At 37.5% G+C, this 25,118-nt stretch overlaps 2 protein-coding genes across 2 annotated transcripts; both read left to right on the top strand.

Annotated features, from left to right (window-relative positions):
• Positions 1-12,976: 12,976 nt before the first annotated feature.
• On the top strand, positions 12,977-13,392 carry LOC108037331. The gene has a single exon (XM_017113872.2). It carries the CDS (start codon positions 13,027-13,029, stop codon positions 13,333-13,335), a length of 309 nt encoding a protein of 102 aa, XP_016969361.2. The 5' UTR covers positions 12,977-13,026; the 3' UTR covers positions 13,336-13,392.
• A 9,019-nt stretch (positions 13,393-22,411) lies between these two features.
• LOC108047526 (eclosion hormone) lies at positions 22,412-24,855 on the top strand. The gene is made up of 4 exons (XM_044459090.1): positions 22,412-22,500; positions 23,827-24,005; positions 24,081-24,109; positions 24,437-24,855. Exons 2-4 carry the CDS (start codon positions 23,897-23,899, stop codon positions 24,590-24,592), a joined length of 294 nt encoding a protein of 97 aa, XP_044315025.1. The 5' UTR covers positions 22,412-22,500; positions 23,827-23,896; the 3' UTR covers positions 24,593-24,855.
• Positions 24,856-25,118: the final 263 nt, after the last annotated feature.

Below are 25,118 nucleotides of genomic sequence, written 5' to 3'. Positions count from 1 at the left end.
AACTGCATTTTTACTTTTCCGAAATATTTAAATTTTTAAAATCGTATATAAGCGATTGTGGGCGTTAAAAGGGGCGTGGCACCATTTTGAAACAAACTTGCGCTGCGTAGGAACTTCAAAATCTACATGCAAAATGCCAATCTTCTAGCTTTTATAGTTTCCGAGATCTCAGCGTTCATACGGACAGACAGACAGACAGACAGACAGACAGACAGACAGACACAGACAGACACGGACAGACAGACGGACAGACGGACAGACGGACAGACGGACATGGCTAGATCGACTCGGCTAGTGATCCTGATCAAGAATATATATACTTTATAGGGTCGGAAACGCTTCCTTCTCGCTGTTACATACTTTTGCACGAATACAATATACCCTTTTACTCTACGAGTAACGGGTATAAACATTTATGCCAGCAGCACGAAAGTCGTTCATGTATGGCAATAGTGTGTTGGTTATTTTTAAGAATATTTGGCGGTTTTATTAGATAATGAAAACAAAACAGAAAAATCATTTTATTTTAAGCTTAAAGAAAACAATAACAAGAAAATTGCATTATATTAAAACGAAAATTGTAAAATTTCATGTATGTAACAAGAAGAATAAAAATGATTGAAAACAAGTAAGTACTTAACAAATATTAATTGTGAAATAAATATTTTGATTTGTTCTGTTATGTTGCTAAGCAACTTTCATGGACAATTTTCCTACATTAATAAACCTTAAAGAAATACTCCAGAAATAGACTCAATAAAATTATCCTGAGCGGCTCGTTGCCTTACACATATCCTCTTATCCACTCCATTGGCTTAAATTCATCAACGGGCGGCAAACTATGCTTATACCTTGCCCTTTAAAATCTCTAATTAATTTCGGTTCGATAAACAGGCCGCACAATGGGGGTTATTTCGTAAACTTTTACCCCTCCCAGATCGACCTTCCCCTACGGCGCCCAGGTAATCAATGTTATTATAATTTTGCCCACAAAACCATTATCGCAAGCTTGTAAGGCAAAAAATGTCCTGTTTAATTAAAGCGGCGCTAAATTAATAACCGGTTGCAGTGGATGTAAAAAGTGGAGGGAAGGTAACTGGTGCCGGAGGGAACAGCTTTGTAATCAGGTCAACAACTGCCCGGTAATTTGAAATGTGCATTAAGTCGCACGCCGGGGAATAAAGCAGCGCAGAGACAGAATGCGGCTAAAGATACGGATACATACGCAGTATCAAATACAATACACAGACAGTTATCGATACGAAGGATATCCGCCAGATACACTTTCCATCTAACATTTCTTATTTATTTATTTGACCCCGCACTTCCTGTTTTTATCTTCAGCAATTACAGCACTGAAAAAGAATTTGTAGATAAATAAATTGTATTTTTTATTAAATAGATTTTATATAAAAGAGTCAATAAATATAATTGAAAAGCCGAGTTTAGGCTTGTATTGGTTCAGAAAATATATGCTTAATTTGTAATGAAACCTAAAGGCTTTGTTCTCTGTGAAGGAATTCAACACGAACAGATAAAGCGATGGACGTATGTTCGTATAAAAAATTCAAGAACGGAAATGAAAATTCATGAGAATAAAAATCTAATCAGAAAAAAATACGAAACAAAGGGGACACTCACTGACTCCCAGGGAAAGAGATCCCCCGAGAAGGACCATCGAAGGAAAATGGCGCAATGGAAACAGGAAAATAAGTTGAAAGGCACTTTTTGCGCTTGAGTGCTGCTGCAAAGCGTGTCGCAGGCCACCGGAAACGGAAATTCACAGCCGGGCCCAGGACTCCGGCTACTTACTCCGCCGGACAAATGGACGTACGGACAGCTGGACGGACACAGTCCCATGTCAATAGAGAGCGACTGCCAAAGAAATACAACCGAGGCAAAAGTAAAAAAAAGTGTTGTCAAAGGCAGAAATGCAAATTCTAAGAAATTGAGAACGAGTCGCAATATTTTAAAAGGCAAAATGCAGAAAGTCTTTGTACAAAATGTGCTTGACAAGAAAGCCTCTCCCAGGTCCCGATTATCCCTAAAGCTTTGAAGTACTCTCATTTCCCATGCATGCTAATAATATGCATAAAATATGTATGCAATTACTCAAGCATTATTTGTATGCCAAGTTGGGCTGAACAAAAACGTCTAAGTGGGATGAAAATGCTGGAGGACAATTATTGCGTTAATTGCCAGGGCTGTCCCCCAGAATTTCGCATTCCAAATTGACAATTTCTGGCTGCAACTGAAAGGCCCTGGCCACAGCCACATGCTGTCGTTCAAATCCAGAGACGTTGTCTTGATTTGCATAACCGAACTGGCTCCGGCGAGCGTAGATTTGCGGGTCAATGTGGCTCAGCTCAGCTGCGAACTGCAGCTTATTAATGCAGCTTCTCCTGTCGGGGTTTAATTAGTCTAATTAAACGTTCGACTCACCTGGTGGATGGCCAGTGGTCTGCATGTGGTCGGATGAAGGTGCAAAGGTGTACAGGATGCGTAGGCAGCTGGAAAATGTTGTGTAATAGCGCTTAATTGAGGATGCAGCAGCAGGGTTTCAATGTTTTAAAAACATTTTCATAGGGAACAAATAAAGGAGGAGTGTTTCAATGTTTTAAAAACATTTGCGTAGGACACAAAGAACATTTACAAATTTATATTTTCACCTGAAGATGTATAATAAAAGTTTTGCTGTTTTTGGCTGATAAAGAATTTATTTGTGTGAATTTTATTTTATCTTTCATTAATAAATATTTGGTCTAAAAATAAAAATAATCAAAGTAAAAATGTAAGAGTTACTGGTCTAATACAAATAAGATTCTGTTAAAAGGTAACAAGGCTAATAACCATATCATTTTTATGCCATTTGAGGTTAAATTGTGTAAAATGTTATGAGAAAGTTAGCATACCTGAAATTATATTTAATCGCAAACTGCTTCCTACTTATTTATTCTATGAGATTTCTCTGCCAGGAAACAGGATGTAAGCGCGCGCAAGCAAACTGTCAATTGGCCTCAATCAAATCGGAGCATTAAAATCGCATTAATGGTGCCAGCAAATCTGTGAAGATTGTCAGTCAGTCTGCCATAACGAAACTATTTTTCACGCGACTAACCCAAAGGGGGCAAGTGGGTGCAGTGGGGCGTTAACGATAAAATGATTAGCTGCCACAGCACCCACCAGCCACCCTTTTCGCACCCACCAATGTGGGTCGTTGGTAAAGACAAGTTGTTAAGTAGCTGGGCGTTTGCAGGAAAAAACAAATGAAACTTAATGAACTTTGGCGGAGGGCGCTGGGATGGTTGGGTGGTTGGTTGTGGTTCGGTTGTGGTTGCTGGCTAAACAACATTGACGCCAGCGAAATTCATCCCAACAAATGGCAGGCACTTTGCAGTGGCAGCACATAAGCTCCATCCAGTAAATTGATGCAAGCACTCGACCCCGCCGCCAACTTTGGAGAGTATAAAGCACGCGTACACTCGAGTATAAATATAAATTCTTGGGAATACTAAAACACAATTAATTGAAACTTATTTGCACTTTACAGAGTTTAAAGTTTATTTTTCATGCTAAATTTTAAATCTATAAAATATTATTCCATATTATCAGCTAGCTATTTCCAGTTAGAACATAGCTTGCTTTATTACTTTCTTTCTGTTAAATAAATTATATTTAACTTAATTAGTTGATAAACAATTAAATTAAAAGATTGAGCACATCGTATCGTATCTTATTATTAATTTATTTTTCTGACCTCGAATTGTACTAATTTGAACGTAACTTTTTGCTGTGCACTTTGAGCAGTCGTAATGGCTGCAATAACCGCAACCGAATAAAATTCAATCTGTGGAATGCTCTGCGCTTTCGCATTTTGTGCTGACAATCTGCAAACATAAGTGCAGCAAAGCAAGCCAGTCGCTCCAGCCTTAGCATCAGCATCAGCCGGGGCATCAAGTTAAAAAGCACTCAGCGCGGGCAGGAGCATCTCGTATGTAACTACTACGGAAATGGCTAAAGACATGGTCCCAGCATCCAGCATCCAGCATCGGCATCTGGATCTGGGAAACTCCACCACGAACTCCCAGCCCTTAGCTCCCATTCCGCAGACAGCAGAGAGTTTCCAGCGCCATTTGCGCCATGCACTGCATCAGCATCAGCGCATTATTGGATGATTTATTGACGTCGATATGCTTAGTTGAGCAGTGTGCAGCAGCCATTTTTAGAGTGTCTGCGTGCGTAACACAGACACACACAATAACACAAGCAAACACACACTGGAGGTTGGAAAATATCGACTATAAGATACCCAATATAAGCTTTAAAGGTAACGTCATGACTCGTAATCTAAAACCGTATAAGTCTCAACTTTAAACTTAATAATTACAATATATATTAGTAGTAAACTTGAAACTATAAAGTAACTAGTTAATATAATGAATAGTCAAACACAAAAAAATGTGGGTATTTTTAAAGACATTTATTTGTATATAATTCAATTGTGTGTAACATTTTCATATTTGACAATATTTTATTGCATACTTATGAGGGTATCAAAAATGAGTAAAACAATATGAAATTATATTAGTAATAATTGAATAGCTACCAAATAAAAATAGATTACCTTTAAGGTTTTACAACAACCTATAAATAAACTATAAACTAAACTATAAACAGATCAGGAATTTCGATTACACCCAGGAATACCGTGTGCAAAAGGAACGCACAAACACGAATCTACATTAGCCTCATTAGGCGAATGCATCGACGTCACCATCGCATAAAACTACAACGACACAATCTCTCACAGTAACGTCTCCTCTGCTCGTTTCGATCTTTTTGAATTTTATTCTGAATTTTTCGTTTTGTCAGTCGGCGAGCATATGGGTTTAATGTTCGATTGGAATATGCCACATTAAAGATTGGGCACGCGCTGCGCCGCAAATTGCATTTCGTTGAGGATGGCGAAATCACCGAACTATGCATATGCGTATAAATATTTTTTGGCTACTGCCAGCGGGGTTGATAACGCTAGCTTGCATGTCCTTAGTTATATATTCGTATATGTGTATAGTGCTTGCTGATGCCGATGCATTTGGCTGGCAGCGCAAACTAATTGCATGCGAGGTTGGATAAATGGGCCTTGGCTGGCGATCAATAAGAGCCAAAGGGCTGGCAGTCGATTGCTTTATGCATGCGGAATGTCTGCGTCTTGCCGGGCTAAATAAAATACATTTTCCAGATGCTCCTGGCCAAAGGAGGACATACATCCGCCTGCCAAATATTTGCTTCCGTCAAATCAACAAATTCATACATTTTTGATGGCATTGCAAATGGAGCTTTGTGCAGCTCCTTTTTCCCCATAAGTCGGGGTTTGTGTGCCAGTGCTGTCAGCAAATTTCATTTCTTATTGTCAATCGAGGAGTGATATGCTTTTAGCAATAAGCAACAAACGGAAATGCACACTTGCGTTTCTGCAGCGGAAACTGTCGCCGGAAAAGGGGAAGTGGAAGTGGCTGAAAGTCAGAGAAAATTCGTTGCCATTATTTATGCAACGCCAATTGTGCAGCGGGGCATTCGCCCCGTCTAAATCTTCTATTTGCAGTGGATACCATTTAATTTTGGAATGCACAGTTATTGCAAATGAAAACAGTTTTTGCTTATAAGAAGTAATTCCACGTTTTTTAAGTTTATAATTTTTTTTGAGGGTTATTTGTTTTAACTTTATCAAATTAAGATGCACAGCCAAAATAATGACTGTTTTGTGCAGCTAAACACCTATACTATCGATTTTTGTATAACCATTTGATTTATATCATTACGGATCCATCCCTTGAGTTGACTATATATATATGCAGTGCACGCTACTATTAATTTTTGGTGTGATTACCAGGGTATTTAAATTTTTAAAGGAGAACCTACAATATAAATCTACTATAGTGAAATGGTTTCACTTCATTGCTCTAATGAATAAAATCGCATTAGCCGGCACTATAAAGGATATAGATTCTGTTAATAATTTACAACTACAATGGCACAAAAGCGCTGTGAAGGGAAACAAATTGCAAGCCATTGTTCGGAGAAGCCAGTTCGTGTAATTGCCGAGCAAATTAAATAACTCAATTTGCTTTTAGCTGGTCAATGAATTGGATTTGTATTTTATTTAAATGCAGTGCTGGAAAGCAAGAGAGAGAGGACCAAATAAGGTAATGGCAACGACAGGCTCCAAGGAAAAATTGGAAAAAGCACTCACGTTGATTGCGCTACTTAAGTTGCCTAGAAGAAAACGGCAAAGAAGTCCGACTGCAAGGACATCTGATTTATCGCCGGGAGGAGAACGTGAGATAGTTGCGAGTTAGCATTGACAGAATCTATATAAAAGTACGAATGTTTTCAGCAAAGACAATCAAAGTTAGCACGTGTCGTAAATACGTTTATATACCAAACAGAAGCAAGCATTAGTATGTGCATATTTATGTGGGCCACAGCACTTAAATCGGTTCAGTTTCCAGGCGAAAATGTGACACGTTCCCGGGCAAAGTTTAATTGAAAAACATCGTTCAAGTACTTGCAACTGGATTTAAAAGTTTGTAACTTAAACTGGTTTTTATTATTTAAAAATTTGTAAAGCTTTTATCACAACGTATAATATTAGTATTGGTCATTTATTCTATTTTAAAATCGTTTAATTAATACTAACCTAAAATTTTACTTTAACATTTAAAAACTTGTAAAACAAAAAACAATTCCCAAAGATTTTTATATTTTTTTCTACAAATACATTTACATTTTTGCTCCACATTGTTATTGATTTTGGTAGTTTAATCCCATTACATCACCATATTTCGATTGCGCAACTAAGCCCCAAGAGAATTTTTTAAAAATAAAAAAAATTGTGAGACAACATTTCAGATTCCATTTGCCTTTATTGATGTTCCGGTCCCTGAGATATTTTGGAATGCCCAGTGGTGTATATCATTCTAACCTGCATGAAACAGATGCTTATTCCCACATCGCACCGATTTGTAAAACCCGACACCTTCACACAAAGAGCGTGTCGTTTATGTTCGTGGTTGTTGCCATTGTTGTAGCTTTTCCTGGAAAGACAAATAACATTTTCCGCCTTTCAAGATTTCATAACGCTTCAATAAACTCAAATGCCCCGCCACCACGATGGGTTTTCTGTGGGTTCTCGTTAGCAAATGTCGTGGGTTGCGTGAGTTTTCGGGTCTTGTTAGTTTAACGGTTTGATTCATGTGGCGTCTGTTTTGGGAACTCGCAACTCACTCGTTGTCACTGCAAATAGAACTCCTGAAAGTTGGTCATAATGAGCCGCCAAAGTCCCCACACTTCAAGCACAAAAACGCAATTAAACTTGGGCCCAACCGAAGGAACCCAAGTAAACTTTCCAGCAAATTGACAGCTAATTAATTTGCCAATGAGCTAAAGGTTATGTCAAGGAGAGCCCAGGGCACCTGCCAAGCCGACTGACTTATTTGCAAATTGGGCACTTAAGTGTCCCGGGAGGATGCGCTTTATGACAGCGACAATTGAAGCTAATTAAGCGGGATTATGCAGCCAGCTTGTTGAAAATACTCCGCTCGAAAATAAATGAAATTCGTGAGTTGTTTGTGGAGCATAAATTTCAGCATTAACGTGCTCATTGCTCAGCGAATGGCAGCCGGACACGAACCAGATATTCTCGCTCATGGATTTTGGCAGCGGAAATGTTAGATGGGCACCGAGTCTCATCCGCACAATTTACGAGTCGTCGGGAGTAATAAATTAGCCAAAACTTGTTACGCAAACTGAAAATGCCAATAAAAAATGCGTTGCGAAAAGCAGAGGCTAATAAATTATTGACCTTCTTCTTGAATAGCCCCACTCAGCTGGGTTTTTTTTAAGATACAATAACATTTCTTTAAGAAAATGCGGGAAAATTCCAATTTTTAAGAAAGCGTATCTTATGCTTTTATATAAGAAATTTTGCCATCACAGTAAAATATTCTCGCATGTTTTTATAGAAACTAAAACTAGTATAACTTTTAGTTTCCCAGATCAAGTGTTCATTCAACAAATAAAATTAATTTTTTTAACAATCAGACTTAGATCATTTATTTGTAAAGGAAAAGCAGTATTGGCTTTACGGGAAAATAAAATAGAAAAGCGGCCAGCACCAAAACCGAGAATCAATCAGTTTAATTAAGGCCAGGATATCTCTGTAATGGCTGTGTAACCAGCCAACTTTTCGGGGCATACATTGCATTAGTTTTATTTGCACTAGCTCTTAAAAACGCACTGCACTCGAAGAGCAAATCAATTGAATTGGCGCAATGTTGCCAAGCAACTTTGACTGCAAAATCAGGATAAAAGGTGCAGCAGCAGGAAAAGGAGCAAAGGAGCTGCAGCTGCAGCACAAGGATCTCATTGTTGCGCACAAACTTTAAAAACTTTTCGAGTGCCCATCTGACTTTATCCACTCACTCAGCTCGCCCAGGCCCTCAAGTTGACTTTGAGTGGCTTCTTGGGTGTCTTTAATCTACTCCAGTTCAGGAAGGGAGACATAATCATTCTGCATATTCAACTGCCGGCAACTTATGAGCTTCGGTTTACATTGGAACTCAAATCAAAGTTACCCGTTGTGGTACTATTTGCATTGAAAATGTATTTTACCAGCTCTCATTTGATTTAAAAATGGCATTTTTCTCTTTTTTGGCCAGCACTTAAGTTTCGTTAAGCCAGAAAAGTTTGGTAGCCTTTTTGCCTTATAAGAGCCTTGTCTAATGCATTGATTTTACATATCCTGAGAATTTTAAATATGTTCTACCATTTAAAAGTACTTACTTTTTATAATTTTTTCTACTTCGGAAAAAAATACTTTAAATATATAAGGCTATAAACGAACAAGCCAATAAAAACATATATATGTATGCTATAGCAGCATATGTATATGATGCCTTTGCCTAAAAGGCTTTTAAAACCTTAAAATTAAATTTTACATTTTACTAAGCTGCTTAAACCATCAACGAAAATATATATTTGTTCAAGATAAATCAATAATCACCAAGGAAAATACAAGTCTTGCATTTGCAGCTTAGGTAAGTACACAAACTAATACAAATTGAGTTTCAAACTAAAAACTAAGATGCGTTAAAGCAGCTTTTGTCGAAATGAAAATAATTCCCTTTCAGCATTTGTCGATATTCATTAATCCGCTTGGCCTCGATATCACGTAAATTATACGATGCAATATTGAATTATATATTGCGTATACGCATCGTATCCCAGCAGGGATCAGTAATTAAGTGTCTTAATGCACAGGGATATCTACTTTCAACACACACATCACACACAAATGGGATTTTTATTCAGTTAGGTATTAAAGGGACATAAACAATAAGTAAAACTGCAGCTGACAGCACGTAAATATTTATGAAATTTTCACAACAAACAAAATCTAACTAAGGCAAATAAATGCTTGCAGGCATAACCGTATTATAACCTGCAATCGAAGCCTTTACACACAAAGGAGGAATATGGGATTCTGGGAAAATACGATTCGTAGAGAGGGCAGGACACGTGCCGCCCTCGAGGACAATGTGACCGATATGCAAAAGTTCCGACCACAGCAACGGCAAAGTTGAACGAAAGGATGTGCTGACATTGTCCAGAGACAGTTACCTGTGATATTTTGTGAAATGCCAAAGGAAAACACTGGACCAAACCGAGACAGCCCCAATATGCACTGGCGTTTGGGTGGGCGGGAATCATTTGGACACACAGGCACACTCGTATAAACAGGATTATGTGTCTCGGGGGGGTTATGTAAGTAAGCTTCCGTTGTAAATTGATTTTGTAGCAAGCCGGACACACTGAGGGAAACTGAAAACGATTTTATCCACTTATTGTTGCCAGGGGTCGTGCCTGGCCACCACCTGAAATAGAAACTGCACAAGTCCTCCGACCCATTCGTTCGCACATCTGCCGAATTTCATACGAACAGTTGCAGTGAGAAAATAATCTTTTTAATCTAATCTATTACTCTTATTTCGAAATTATGTTAAAATTAATTGAAGCAACTCATTTTTAAAATTTATAATTTATTTTTATATTTATAAAATTAAAAGGTTATATTTTATAAGCGCAGTGCTATTACTTCGGCCCTTGCTTTATATATTTTACATTAGATGTTTGGGTCGAGGAGAGGCGGTCCGAAAGTTGCATGAATGAGTGATCTGCTGTGTGGAAATATTTTTAATTTTGGCATAGCTCTGATTTGATTGGGCCTGGTCGTGGCGAGTCCTGCTGCTCGGCCTTAGAATGTCCTGGCCTTTTTTCGTACATTCTGCGGACTGGAGACAATTTTATGCTTTGTTCGGTTGACATTTGCCGGATGACTGAAGGACGGGTTGACTATCTCTCTTCTTGTCTCTGTCAACGTCCATGCTTTTGATATTGATGTCCTTTGAAGTGTTTTCAATTAGTTTGCATTTCGCTTGTCGTTTTTCCTTCACTCCTTGGTTTCTTACAACGGTCTTCTTTATATACTCGGTACTTGTAAGTTAAAAGGATATATTAAATACGATAGAGAGGAGGCTTCGACTTTATTTAGTAGTCGAAGAAATAAACTACTAAACACAGTTTACATTGACCAGACCTATATTTTTTTGTAAGTAAAAAGTAAAAAAATATAGCTACAATTGGTTTTATTGTTTAATTCAACATGTATTGAGGTTATTTTATTGTTCCAACCGATGAAGTAATTGACTTTTATTGACTAAAAGAAGCTACGAGGTATCTTATAGCTGGCACACTCGAGTGTAGTATTCTTTTCTTGTTTTATTACTGCGAAGGACAGCAGGCATAGGACATTTTAATAAAAGACAGACGACCAGGGGAATGCCCTGTGACCGTCTGCTAATTGAACGACGGGCGTCGGGCTATCCAATCCGTCCGGGACTTGTCAGCTTTGCGCCAAATGAGTTTCAAAGGTAAACGGGGAGCGGAAAGGCAGTATGCTGTCAACTGCACAAACTGTCTACATGTGTCCCAAATTGGCGCTCAGTCGGATTAGCTGCTTTTTGCTACAATCCGCACCTTTTTTCGCCTTTTTTGCTGCATTCGTGGCTGACAACTGCGAACAGGTGGCTGGCAAACATTTACGTAAAGTGTTCGACCCATTCTGCCTTTGGGATGGTCATAAATATTTGCGCTGGCTAATTCAGTGAGCATCTGTGTCGAGCTGATCTTTGACATGGTTTCAGCATAAATTTCAAATTGGGATGGGTCGGCGGTACTAGTCCATTCCCCAGATAGCTTTCATTCCGTTCTATTTCTCGCATTTCCGTTCTCCACCATCTGCATAATTTACTCGGACTTCCGCTCTGGCTCACTCAAACCCCCAGCATGCATATTTTATGCCTTTTATCATAATTTATGCGTTGATACAGCAAATGCATAAAATTAGATTCAATTCACACACACAAACACTCCCATCCTTTTTGAGTTTTCCGAATGCGTTCAATTTTGATTTAATGTAATTCCACGCCCCTTTTATTGCAGTGGCCATTTTTAGCTTAGAGTAAGTGATGCCAGGAATTTGCATAAATTGCATTTAATTCTAGCTGCACATCGATATGAATACTTCTGGTTAGATCGGGTTATGCAAATGGAACTCAGACGTGCCTGATTGTATAATTGCCGGTAATCAACAACAAAGCGCTTTTCTAACCAGTGCAATATTCTCACTAATCAAACATATAAATTAATAAAAGCGAATGCGAATAAAAATATGAGCAAAAGTGTTCAACAAATATTTTAGTCTATAATTGAATAAATGAATTCAATTATTTTTTAAGCTTCCACTTCTCAAAAGTACAAATTTAAAACATAAATACACAGGAAGACGTTAGTCTTAAAATTAGAATCATACTAATTTTTTTAAGTCTATTTTGGTAATTTCAATTATAATTAAAAAGCTCAATTGCCATTTTTATTATTTGCTTCACTTATAGCTAGTACTTCCTATATTCACAGCCTTACAAGACCAAAAATTATTTAATTAAGAAGCACAAAAGCTCTTGCGACTTCATCTCTAGTTCTATTCTTCCTTCTTGGCTGATTTTATTGAATTCGTTTGTGCAATAAAAATTTATTACCAGCTTACCCAATCCTGCTCATTCCACGTAGACTGGACCATAAAAAACTTCTGGAGTGAAAAAAGAAGACGGGGAAGCCGGGATGGAAACTGATGATTTTATCACAGCCAGCAGTTTTTCAGCTTGAACTGTGGCAATGGCCTTTTATTCAATTTGCGCGCTTCATTCAAATTGTTCGCCGAGGGAAGGAAAGAAAGAAATGCAAAACTTTTGGCCGCCTTTTGATCTTTTTGGCATTCGCCACCGATGTATCATTGAGTCTGAAAATAGCCCCGCTTGTATCCAGTTAAGCCAAACTACAGCCGCTTGCTTTAATTTTAATTTAACAGCAGCCCAAAAAAGGAGTCCAAAAAAAGTGAAGTCAGCGCTCCACGGGGCGCATGAAGTAAGGCATTAATTTGACAGGCAACGGTTGGGTGCAAGGGCATGTGTGGAAAACTGTAGAAAGTGTGGGGGCAACAAGGGGTTAAGACCCGTCGCTATTGGTGCCAAAAAAAAAAAGAATTGGCGTGAAAAAATTTAACTCATCATCTGGCAAGATTGGAATATAGAATCCCTGAAGATGGCTAACGGTATGTCGAGATAATGGCTTTACTCACAGACATCAGGTAAGACTTTAAATTTTTATGAAAATATTCCTGTTTTGAATTAAATTTGTTTTTAAATTTATTAACTTTTGAAAACAAATTCATCTTAAAAATCTTAAAGTTAAGTATCTGTAAGTAATTGTAATTTACTTCTTTATTTTAAAATGTTTTTGGTCTTAGCTTTTAAAAATTTCTTATAGTGTGCCAAGAACCGAATAAACTGATCTATACTTCATTCAGATGAGAGCACAAAATTTACGTTTTTTTAAATCACACTCACCATGCCTCTTATATATTATGATCGCACTATTAACTCTCCCCAGGAGCTCATCATGGCAGGACTGCGGGACTTAACCACGGGCTCCTCCCTTCGCGATCTGGCCACCTTCGTGACGAGGAAGACGGGCTTTCCGGGCGAAGTCTGCTTGAAGGTAATCATGGAGGCCCTCGAGGAGGCCATGGCTTGCAAGACCATACGGCAAATAGACGGGCTCTTCTACGACATACCGCCGAAACCGCCCCGTTTGCCCGCTCGACAAAAATTTAAAATACCGCAACCAAAGCCGGCGAACGACTGCTGGGATAATTAATTCATAATGCCGAGAGTATCTGCTCGAGTGGCCAAGAAGAGCAGAGCAAACACTTTATTAAAATTAAAATTTATCTAAATTGCGACAGCAAGCCATTCTATCCTATCCGCAAAGTACTTGAACAACTTCGTCTGACAATGACGGAAGGGTTGATGCCAGTCGCTCCCCGCAAAGTAAAGTGTCTGCACCCGCTCCAGATATTTTCCCTTTTTTTTTCCATTTATTTTTCTCCTTTTCTGCTAAAGGTGCACTTCTTGTTGCTGCAACGTCTTGTGTCTGTCAAGCGTCAGTCTTGGCGTTGTGGAGCGTTGAAATTGAAAGCTCCGCTCGCTTTGTCTTTTTTAGCCAGGTGGGGCAAAGCTGCAGAAGATGGCTGTGGTCCTTGGACAGAGGTAGCATTGTGACATGGTGGAGTGGGCACGGGCCTTTGCATTCTCAATGTGTCACTTTGATTTATTATTTTCGACAGCCCTCCCCAAGGAGCTCTGCTTACGGACTCATGAGTCTAAGCAGCAGCAGCAGTAGAGTACACTACGGTCCAAAATGGTATATATATTTAACAAAGTTGCTTGAATTAATTAATTTATCAAAATCATAATTCCAAATTAAAAATCTTGAAACAAAAGTAGTAAAACGATTTTTATAAAAAGAAAAGACTAATGTTATAAATAAATATATATAAATAGGTTGGCTGCCAAACAAAAGTTCACCATTTGAAATTCATTTTTGTATATACCATCAACGTTAATATGTAGCCTGGAATTTGGCTCCTGGAAGTATGTTATTTCTATCAGTGTATCTGGTTCTTGGGGTGAACGCAGCTCGAGCGTAATTTTTCATTTCCCTTTGCATTTTTTACACGCCCCTGCCACTTTGCGTATTTATCTCATTTATTTATTTTACAATTAGACAAAGTGAAGTGCACTTCCACGCGGGCAACAGCTGCACATGGATTGGTGGTTAGGCTGGGGGTGGCAATTGCAGTTGCAGTTGCAATTTCAAATGCAATGGCAACTGTTTTTCCATGTACACGTCCATGTCTGGTGTGTACTTTGCGGCATGGCAGCACGCCAGGAGTCCGGGCCTGAAATGGAAAAAAAGGGGATTCAAGCCGGCCTTCTGGCTGCCCTAAATCAAAAGCTTAAAATTAACATTAAGGCTTAAGTATGCCATAGGCTCACGGCGCACAGATACGAGATACTTTCTCGAGAAGATACTTTCTCGCCAAGGTTGAGCTGGCAGGCAGGCTGGCAATAATCATAAAAGTAGCCCGCACACAAGACTCTCGCAAACTTTTCGCATCGACGAAACAAATGGCAAACGGCCTGGTAGAAGAAACACTTAAGCGCCAGGTAAGTGAAAACTCAAATAAAAATGGCAGAGCACCCCAAAAAAAAAGGAGAAACTTTTACAATGGGAACTGGGCTCGGGGTGGGGCTATTTTTGGGCATCAGAAACTTCAAGCTTACTCAGATTCAATAAACCAACTGCTGGCAGCTCTTAAAGGGAATTTTATCGAAAGACTTTAATTTCGATTCGCTGATGCCACAAACTTGGTAAATTTGATCAGCTTGAAAAGAAACAATTATTTTTGAAAAATAGTACATACATATATGTAATAAAAATGATGGTTAATACCTATGTAAACAAAGAAAAGTATTGAAAATATCTATCATTTTAATGAGGGATAAACTTTAATAAAAATAACCAAAATACTTGTGATATTCAAGAGCCAACGATGTAAATGTACATATTGCGTTATTTTTATAAAAGTATTTATAATGAGCGGCTTATTTTTAATGCTCACCATATTAAGGAAAAAGCTTTTCATCTACCAAATAATTTCTTTTATTAAGCAACTAAAACAGATGGCTTTTCTGTCATATATTTTAGTCCTTTGAAGCATAACTTGCTGCGCCTTGAGCAATGCAACGCTTTATTTTTGCAGCGTCAGCTCTTTGAAGTCAGCACAAATTTTGATTGCAAATGGCCAGAGGCTGGATATTTATAGCCGGACAGTTCCGTTGGTTTGCAGGACTCTAGTTGGTCGAACTCCGATTATGAAACTGTGTACGTCTAATTGCAATTTTTGCCTCATCCGGTATCTCTCGACTTTAAGTCACGGGAAAAAACTCCAGAGAGATATGGGAAAGGACCAAAAACCAAGGCAAGCTGCAAGTTTTCATTGCATTAGCCTGGTCGGGGCAAAGTTGAAATGTCATCGCAAAGTCACACAGAGACAATCTCACAGCCAGACACACACTGCAGTGCACTGGTATACAGATTCGTCGAGAAATATTCAAGCAGCGCACTTTTCGTTTTTCAAGTTTGAGTTGCCATCCTAGCCATTTTTTAGCTGCTCCTGAAGAAATTAAAAAAAAATTGTGTTTCTTTACAATGTTTTACAGTCGAGCAAACAGAAAAAGGTTTTGAGCTTTTATAGGTCTCATAATTTACCAATTTACTTTCCCTTTAATAACAAAACAGACCAAAAATGGTGTAGGAGCAGTTGAGCTGTTTGATTTGTATTACCTACTAATGATTATCAAATATATGATGTATATATAGAGATAATTAAATAAACTTATAACCTAACCGAACCTATGTATGGCCGAATTCCCCCTGTAGCATAATTTTACAATTCTTGTCTGAAGTGTACAATAAATAGTTAGAGAACTATTGCTAGTCGCACAGGAAATTAAACTAAACAAGAGAGAACGCTATAGTCGGGTGCCCCGACTATCAGATACCCGTTACTCAGGTAAAGGGAGTGCGAGGGAGATGAAGATAGAAACTTTGATCACGCATAACTTTTTAACAAATGGTCCGATTTGAAAAATGTCTTCTACATTTCGATAGGTATTGATAAACACAATAAAACTGCATTTTTACTTTTCCGAAATATTTAAATTTTTAAAATATAAGCGATTGTGGGCGTCAGAGGGGGCGTGGCACCATTTTGAAACAAACTTGCGCTGCGTAGGAACTGCTCAAATCTACATGCAAAATGCCAATCTTCTAGCTTTTATAGTTTCCGAGATCTCAGCGTTCATACGGACAGACAGACAGACAGACAGACGGACAGACAGACGGACAGACGGACAGACGGACAGACGGACATGGCTATATCGACTCGGCTAGTGACCCTGATCAAGAATATATATACTTTATAGGGTCGGAAACGCTTCCTTCTAGCTGTTACATACTTTTGCACGAATACAATATACCCTTTTACTCTACGAGTAACGGGTATAAAAAGACAAATTCAAAAAGGCTAGCTATTCCGAAATGTTTAGTATTTTTAACGATTGTTTTTGTGTAGTTTTCCAGTATTTTTCCCCAATCAAATTGTGTCAGCACTGTCGGCCCAGCATTTCACTGGCCAGTAGTAGTCGAAAAATTGTTGAAATGCGACCCAATTTTGTCGTATCGCAACATGGCAGAGTTCGACACATTTCCGCACCTAGACAAAGGCGGGGGTAAAGGAAGCTCGGCCGACTAACATTCTGTCGAGCTGTGCATTTTGGGCATGTGCATGTCAGGACCGGGTGCCACGCCCACCCCGTTGTCAGCCCACTTTTCACGGACCGGTTGAGCCATCCGTCAGTTCGATTTATGTCACACAAACAGGCAAACTCACGTGTGTATTTGCGTTTGCTAATTAACAAACGTTTGGTCTCATTTCCAGCCAGGGACATTTTTTGACGGCCAAACTGACTAATTACACCGCAACGTAATCAAGTGACATGGATAGTTCACTTCATCAGCAGCGGTTAAATGTTCTGTTTTACCAGGTAACCATTAGTAAAAAATAAATGCTTAAAACAAAGTAACTGCTAAAAACGTTAAAAAGGCTTTCATTCAATATTGCAACAGATTGTTGATTTAATGGCTGTAAAGGGTTATTATTTGTACGCCCGCAAGGTTATTTTAGCTCTATAGAAATGAGAGCTGATTTAAATTTCGAAATTCATTAACGTCCTTTGAACAGCAGTCGGTGGGCAGCACAATGAACGAAGTCCAATTATTTTGAAATAATTGCCAACGTTTTTGTTGTCAAAAAGCGATTTATACCAAGCGATTTGGAGAATACCGAAACAAAAAATTCCAATAATTAAAGCGTTTAAATTCACATCAATATAAATTATGCATGTTTAGTAAAATGAAAATTTTTTTGTAAATTATCAGACTCCTGACTCCTTCTTTTTACTAAAACTAGGAAAGGGAGAGTTCACTTTAAAGCGATATTACACATTGTTGTCATTTTTTGTAACTAATAAGCTTTGTAATTAACAGATAAAAGTTTTATATTTTTCTTTCCTACCTGGGGAAAAAATGAACAGTATATAAAGTTATTAACGAACATTGATAAATATAATTATTTACTTTATCTAAATTTGTCTTATTATTTTTCCAATGTATTAAACTTACTTTACTAAGGAACAATTATAATATTAATTAATAATATTAAATATTAACACCATTTGTGAATACCTTGACCCGTTATAAGCACTAATTTCTATAATTAATGGGGCTATAATTAATCAGCTACTTGAAATACAAATTACTAAAGTCTGAACTAATTCGTGTGTGAACTAATACAACAAGCCATTTATCAATTTGGATTAGGCTTTCACCCCAAATTGCAAAATAGCCAATTCTGTGGAGTCCCATTTAAAAACCTCTGTTAATAATTTAAGAAACAATTCAAGACAAAAATTAAAATATTTTAAATGTATTAATAAAGCTTTTAAATTATTTAATTTTTAACTACATTTAGCCATATTTGTTTGGAATCTTATCTCGTACCTGATTAGTTTGCATTTCAAGAAGAGTTGGCATGAAACCTCAAAAAGCAATTATCAAATAAAACAGAGCCAGGCCTCTTCAGCTTAGCATGGGATGAATTTCAGTCAGATCCAACAATTCAGAACAGAAACAAAAACCGAAAACAACAGGAAATCAAAAAAACAAAAGCAGCTTCGAGTCAAATACAAAATGAAAGGACATTAAACATGAACGAGCATTGTGGCACAAAGTAAATGGCAGGATTAAAACGGCTCATTCTGTCTCTGGCCGTGTGTGTGGTGTTGTTGGGGTGTTCCATGACCACTCGACTCACCCACCCACCCACAGATGCGGGGGACAAACCACCGAGCCACCCACCGAGGTCTCAGCCTCAATGCCGCCACTTAAGCAGAGCTACGTGAGCCAAGAGACACACACGCAAATAACTGCGGGGGTAGCTTTTAATTATCTCGTTATTTTTTAATTTCCACCATTTCACTGATTTCATTTTGAGCACATCGAGCGCGACGGGTGGTCTGGCCTTCCTGGCCAGAAAAAGAAGAAAGTGTGGAGGAAGTCACTCCGTAATCCCGACGCCATTCAAACCTGCTGAATATGCAGAAAAGGAGGACCTTAAGACGCAACTAATTCGCAGCTCGCTTAATTCTGTCCAGGTTGTTGTCTTAGGGAAACACTGAGAAAATATGAGTTTAATATATATTAAATTAGATTAATTAACACAACATTTTTATTTCATCAAAATTATAAATTATGGTCGACATGAATTGTAGCTCAAAAAAATGTACTATTAACAATTTCCCTTTATTTAGTAGATGTAGACATACATATGTATAAAACTGGATTTTGTTTGATTTTATTTTCTTTTTTTAATAAAATAAAGCTCATGAATGTCAAGAGTAAAGGAAACTAACACTATTTTATTTCTCTCTGTACAACAATAATTTGTTTACGCTCTAATGGCCGGCCACTTGGAATGGCTCTTAAAGCCCCACAAAAACGACGGTGGAGTGTAAAGTGAGCTGAAAAACAATTAAGTCAGCTGGGTAGCCCACCGACCCCAATCCCCCGACCTGTCGACCCATCAGCCCTCCACATTAACATCAAATTAGTTCGTGGATTAACACGTTTTTCACATGCCGGTGGCGAAAAGGAAGGGGCGGAGAAACTTTAGGAACCCCAGCTCCATTACGCATACGACACGGTGTCAGGCGGGATGGCCTTTAGTTCTTTAGTTTACCCCCGTGTGCAGCGAGGCGTGTGGAAAGGCTTACTATACTAATTATACTCTCGGCTGGCCTTTATTTTCGGGGACATAGCTAAAATTACTTTAAAGTTTATTATTAACAAGTGCAATTTTATAAAGAGGTGGTAGCCTTTTAATGCGGGATAGTGGAATGCACAGATTGTGATTACTAGCATAACGAGATACAGTTCAAATAATAATATATTGGCCAATATTTATTTTTATATTCCTTTCCAAACAATTAAATTTATATTAAATATAAAGATTATTTAAAATAAAAAAAAGTGAATAATATTTATCAAATATATAGTCTTTTTAAAAATCGGACAAACAAGTTAAGTTCTATTATGACGAAAAACATTTAGTTATGCATTACAAGTTTATTTAAACTTAAGATATTATTTCTGAATTTATAAGTTCACATATATGTCTTATTAAAATAGTTTAAAAGAGAAAAGTCCGATCTAACTTTTAATGCTATCATTGTCACCCTTACTGTAAGTACATTTAAATAAAGTTTTTTGTTCGACCTGGCAAAGTTTGCAGCTACAAAATAGGCTTCATTGCTCTTTTGTCATGCCCGGCAGAAGCTGGATACATATATAGTCGTATATCTTGAAGCTAAAATCAGTGGCACAATGAGCATATTGTGTGGCTAAAAAATTTAATGCTTACGTGCCTGAAATATCTACCGAGGCACAAAGGATGCGATTGCAATGTATGAAAGGGATATGTGAGGCGCATCGACTCTTCGGGCAGAGTTCATAAATAAAGCGTCCGAAAACCTCGGCTTTTGGCTTGGTTTAAAATAAAAGTTGCTTGCCGTCGTCGAAAAAAAGACGAGGAATTGCTTCGAAAATGCAGCTATATAAAGAAAATCGTTTACTGATTTACTCGCTGTGGTGTTCGGAAGGAAAAGAGGGATTTGGGGAGGGGAAACGCAGCAACTAATAAAAGTTTTCGATGTTCGACGGCGCGTACGGTGATGTGCCACGCCCACCAACACATACTCTCGCCTCCTGGTCATCGGTTGAAATGTTTGCTGTTGTGGCTTTTCAGCAATTTCAACGCACGTCCAAAGGGGGCAATACAAAAAAGGAGAACTTAATCCGCCCTGCACTTTAATAATGAGATTTATATTGGACAGAAATTGATTGCCTCCAAGGGAGTCAATAAATGGACCAATAAACATCTCAATGATCAGGTTCTAGGAGCAAACTATTTTGATATTGCCTCATAAAAATTGAATCTTACTTAGGGAAAAAGCATTTCGAAAGCTTTGAAACATTCAAGATGATTTTGGAGCTTAAAGTGCTAAGTCCAAGTACTTCCTTTAAATATAAGAACGGAAGTCATTGAAAACCTTTAAACGTATAAAGCCAAATCTTTAAAAGCAATATATGTATATATATTTTACTTTTATATGTTTAAGCTCATTTAAATTAATTAATACCATACCATATATATTTTTATTAATGATGCAAAGATAACTTAAACCCTTTATAAACTACTATTTGTTATATTTGTAAACTTAACAAAATTTTAATTTTACTTTTACATTATAAGTTACAAAAATTATATGTAAAAAAGATATTAGAGTAAAAAATAGTTTGCAAATGAAAAGTTTGACGGCAATTTAGCTTAAAACATATATTTTAATATTTTTTCATATATTTTCAGATATTTAGTAACTCTTTACTTTTAATTAAAAATACAAAATTAAAAGAAAAAAGCTATTTAAGCCTCAGAGGTTCCATACTACTCCATATTAAAAACACAACAATTAAGAACTTTGAACAACGGCGCCAAAACTGTAGGACCACTTTGGAGAAAACGCAGAAAGTCCCGTAACGCCTTGCGAAAGTGTCCAGAAAGCGACTATATTTGCATTAAACCCAAAGGTGGTTACACTGCCTGGACCTGAAATTTGTGTGTCGAATGGAGCCGGGGGTGAGGGGCAGGTCGCAGCGATCAGTTTTCCGATGAAAGTGATCGAATACACCAGTTTTCCCGTCGCGCGTGTTACCCTTGTGCAAAATACAGTGCTGCCAGACCGTTAAACTGAACTTTCCCGGTTTTTCGCCAATTTCTCAGTTTTCCGACCTCGCCCCCGGCCTGAGACCCAACAAAGTTGTGCCCCGCTCTCCCACATCCGCCAAGACCCTGGGACCCCCTAAGAAAAGCGCAGGAAACACTCCCAGGCCTCCCTATCCCGGCGCTGCCATTTTTCTGTTGCTTGTAATCACATGTAAGGAATGTACATGTTGTTGGTTTACAGAACTTTAACATTTTCTACATGTATCTTACACAACCATTTTACAAGTGTGACCTTAGCGCCATCTAGCGGAAAAAAGTATGGTGCACTGCTTTACGTTAAGATTGAACTGCTTTAAATTAATGTAAGTACAATTTAAGTACAAAATTAAATAAAAAAATTAAACTATTTAACTTGAGGCAAAAATATTTTAAATCTGATAGCTTTGAAACAGTTTGGTCTATTGTATACTTTTATTCAATTGCTTAAATTATTAAAGATATAAATAAAATCTTTTTACTAACAAAAAATTCAAATTTATTCAATTCATAAGGCACAATTCTGCCCTTCAATGCGTGACTGGGTATGTTGATTTAAAGTCAGTAAATGCTTTTCTCTTTCTGTTGAGATTGATTTATTGTCTATGCAAGGGGACAAAAACAAAGTCATGAACCCAACAAGACGGTGGGAAAAACAACTCCTTTCGATACTATCATTTCCTGTTTGGATTACAATTTGACAACCAATCGCAAACCAGTGCTAAAAGAAACGTAATTAAACTGGATAAGTAACATCCAGTACTCAGAACACCGCTGTGAAAAGCACTCAAGAAAGTGTCCGACTGCAGCCAACGGAAGTGACATTTTGCCATTTTGCACATATTCAATTAGGTGGATTTGCTGGCGAGATAAATTGATTAATTTGCTCGTGCAAATAAAACAATCGCACAAAATCCAACGTATAAATACAGCAAGAACTCTGCAATCTAGAACCAGTTTCCAGCAAACAAACGTGTTGCCAACGTACTTTGTCGAGCAATCCAACGCCCACGCCTTCGCTGCCAAACAATCAACTACCGGTAAGTGTCGAGTACCGTTCCTACGTCACTGGTCCAAAACTTAAGCCTGGCTCACAAGTGTTCACGCCCACAAATCGTCTGTGACGTATACGCCGCATGGGCTTTCGTACATTACTCATACACTGGCGCGTGTTGCCAATTAGTTGACAAACATACAATTTGTGATGCATAAAATTAACATAACTAAAAAATTCCCACGATATAGTTGTTTTTTTTGTTGCTTTTAATTTTATTTGCCATATTTTGTTTTGTGAGATTCGCTTGGTACTCCACGCTATCGAAACCAGTTGGCGGCGTGTCCGGTTGGAGGCAGGACAAAAGAATTCTTATTTTATTTATACTTCACTGGGGCGTAACTTATTGTTGTGGCGGCATCTGGTCTTGTATCCGATCTACGCTTTACATTTTAACCATATTTTTACTGCATTTACAGCGCCATTAATTAATGGGCTCGCCAGTCGCATACGATTTGCATTCATTACGATTTCAGTTCGGTTCGGCTGTGTCCGTTTGCTTGACACTTCCTGCTACTATAGCAGTTTTTTCGAAAAAGAGCTTTTCGCTTTAGTTACTTTCTTTTCCAAGTTCGGTGAATTTTTTTAATGTGCTCTTGAAAATCGGGGAAATTTTTTAAGTCATGCGGTTAATGAATTTGCCATTAAGAAGTAAGAGATAAGTTTACTAAACAAGGCACAGTCCAAATTGGAATTAAGATAGAATACCAATAAATACCAATAAATATTTTTTCTTTTAAATTGGATTTCGTGAACGCCGCAGAAAATAGATAAAATAAAATATGATTTGTGCTACAACTCCCAAAAACAAAATACATTTGTAATTTTTTTTTTTTTATTTTTAATCATTTTTTCAGAACTTACAAACAAAATGTTTTCTGTGTGATTTAAAATTCCACAAATTCCATTTATTAAATACCTGCTGCTCATCCATTTATCGCCCAATAAAAATGCCATAAAATTTCTTGTAATTATGCAAAATTTAACAAACTCTTTTCAATGGAGAACATTTTTTATTTTTTGCGTATCGCAAATTTGCATATGCTTAGCAACAATAATGGATATTTGATTGAGTTTGTATCTATTTCGATTGCCTCAAAGATCTGACGTATTTTAGCGCCACTGGGGCTGGCTTGTCGGACGACTTGCCTCGCATCTGCGACCGGCTTCAATAGTTGCTTTTTTATTTTTTTGTCGCCGTCTCAGGCTTCTTTACTCTGTTAAGCTTTCGCATCTGCGTTTGGGCCGAGAGCATATGTATATAAAATAAGAAGACAAACGAGCGATAATAATTATTTCCACTCTGCTCTAGACAGAAAACGGTCGCAAGCCAAGTCAGCTCTCCAAATCAATCCGTTGGAATCTCAATACCACTAACCATCATGAACTGCAAGCCCTTGATTTTGTGCACCTTTGTGGCAGTTGCACTTTGCCTAGTGCATTTTGGAAATGCTGTGCCCGCCATCGGTCATTATACGCATAAGCGATTTGGTAAGTGTTTGAAAGTCACTGATTTTTATATACTCATGTACTAAATCTAAATTTTTATTTTTCTTTTTCTTGCAGATTCCATGGGCGGAATTGATTTCATTCAGGTTGGTACTCCTGATAATTTTCTTCTGTTATTGATAGCATACATGTTCAGATATTCTTAATATCATTCATGTTCTTCTTGTTTTTTGTTTTGCCATATGAAATTTGTTCTTTATTTTAAGCTCTAAGTTTATATATTCCCAAATAAATTTAAAAATTAGTTAGAAAATACTAACATAATATCCAATAATTTGTTAGTATTTAAAAAGATTTAAAAATATCTCTTGGTCTTATCATCTTTTAAGATTTATCAGTTGGATCCTCTCTTTATACCCAGTTTTCGTGAATTAACTAACAAGTTAACCCTTCTACTTATATTTCCTAAACAGGTGTGCCTGAATAACTGCGTCCAGTGCAAGACCATGCTGGGGGATTACTTCCAGGGGCAGACGTGTGCCCTTTCCTGCCTCAAGTTTAAGGGCAAAGCCATCCCCGACTGCGAGGATATAGCCTCCATAGCTCCGTTTCTAAATGCTCTCGAGTAAATAGAAGCAGCTCTTGTGCGGTGTGCGGTGTGTGTGGTGATGTGTGCTTTTATGGCCTGTGACTCAGGTGTGGATTTGGGTCAATGCGATGCTCAACACGATGCTCAAGTCTTGGCGATCTTGGCTGCTGATGTCGACCACAACGATGATGAAATGACTTTAGCTAAACAACTGACTTTCCAGCGCGAAACCAAAGAGTTCCTATTAACTTGTAATTGTGTAGTGAATAAATTAATAACTTAGATAAACTTTAACTCATTCATTCTCTTCTTAAATGGGATTATTAGGTATATTACTATGAGCTTTTTAAGAATTCCTCAAAAATAACTTGATTATTTATGGTCATAATTATTAAAATAATTTATTGAACAATTTTTATTGACCTATTATCTAACCTAAATAGGTCTAATAAATTTAAAATAAAATTTAGTTAATATACATGTATTAATTGAATATTTACTTACCAAGGTATTCAAATATTTCAGTTCTCTGTAAAACCTTATAAGTTCTTAAACTTAAAAATTTA

The sequence above is a fragment of the Drosophila rhopaloa genome, unplaced genomic scaffold (genome assembly GCF_018152115.1).
Source record: "Drosophila rhopaloa isolate 14029-0021.01 unplaced genomic scaffold, ASM1815211v1 contig_178, whole genome shotgun sequence".
Classification (NCBI taxonomy): Eukaryota; Metazoa; Arthropoda; class Insecta; order Diptera; family Drosophilidae; genus Drosophila; species Drosophila rhopaloa.
This window is presented reverse-complemented; position numbering and strand designations above follow the sequence as displayed.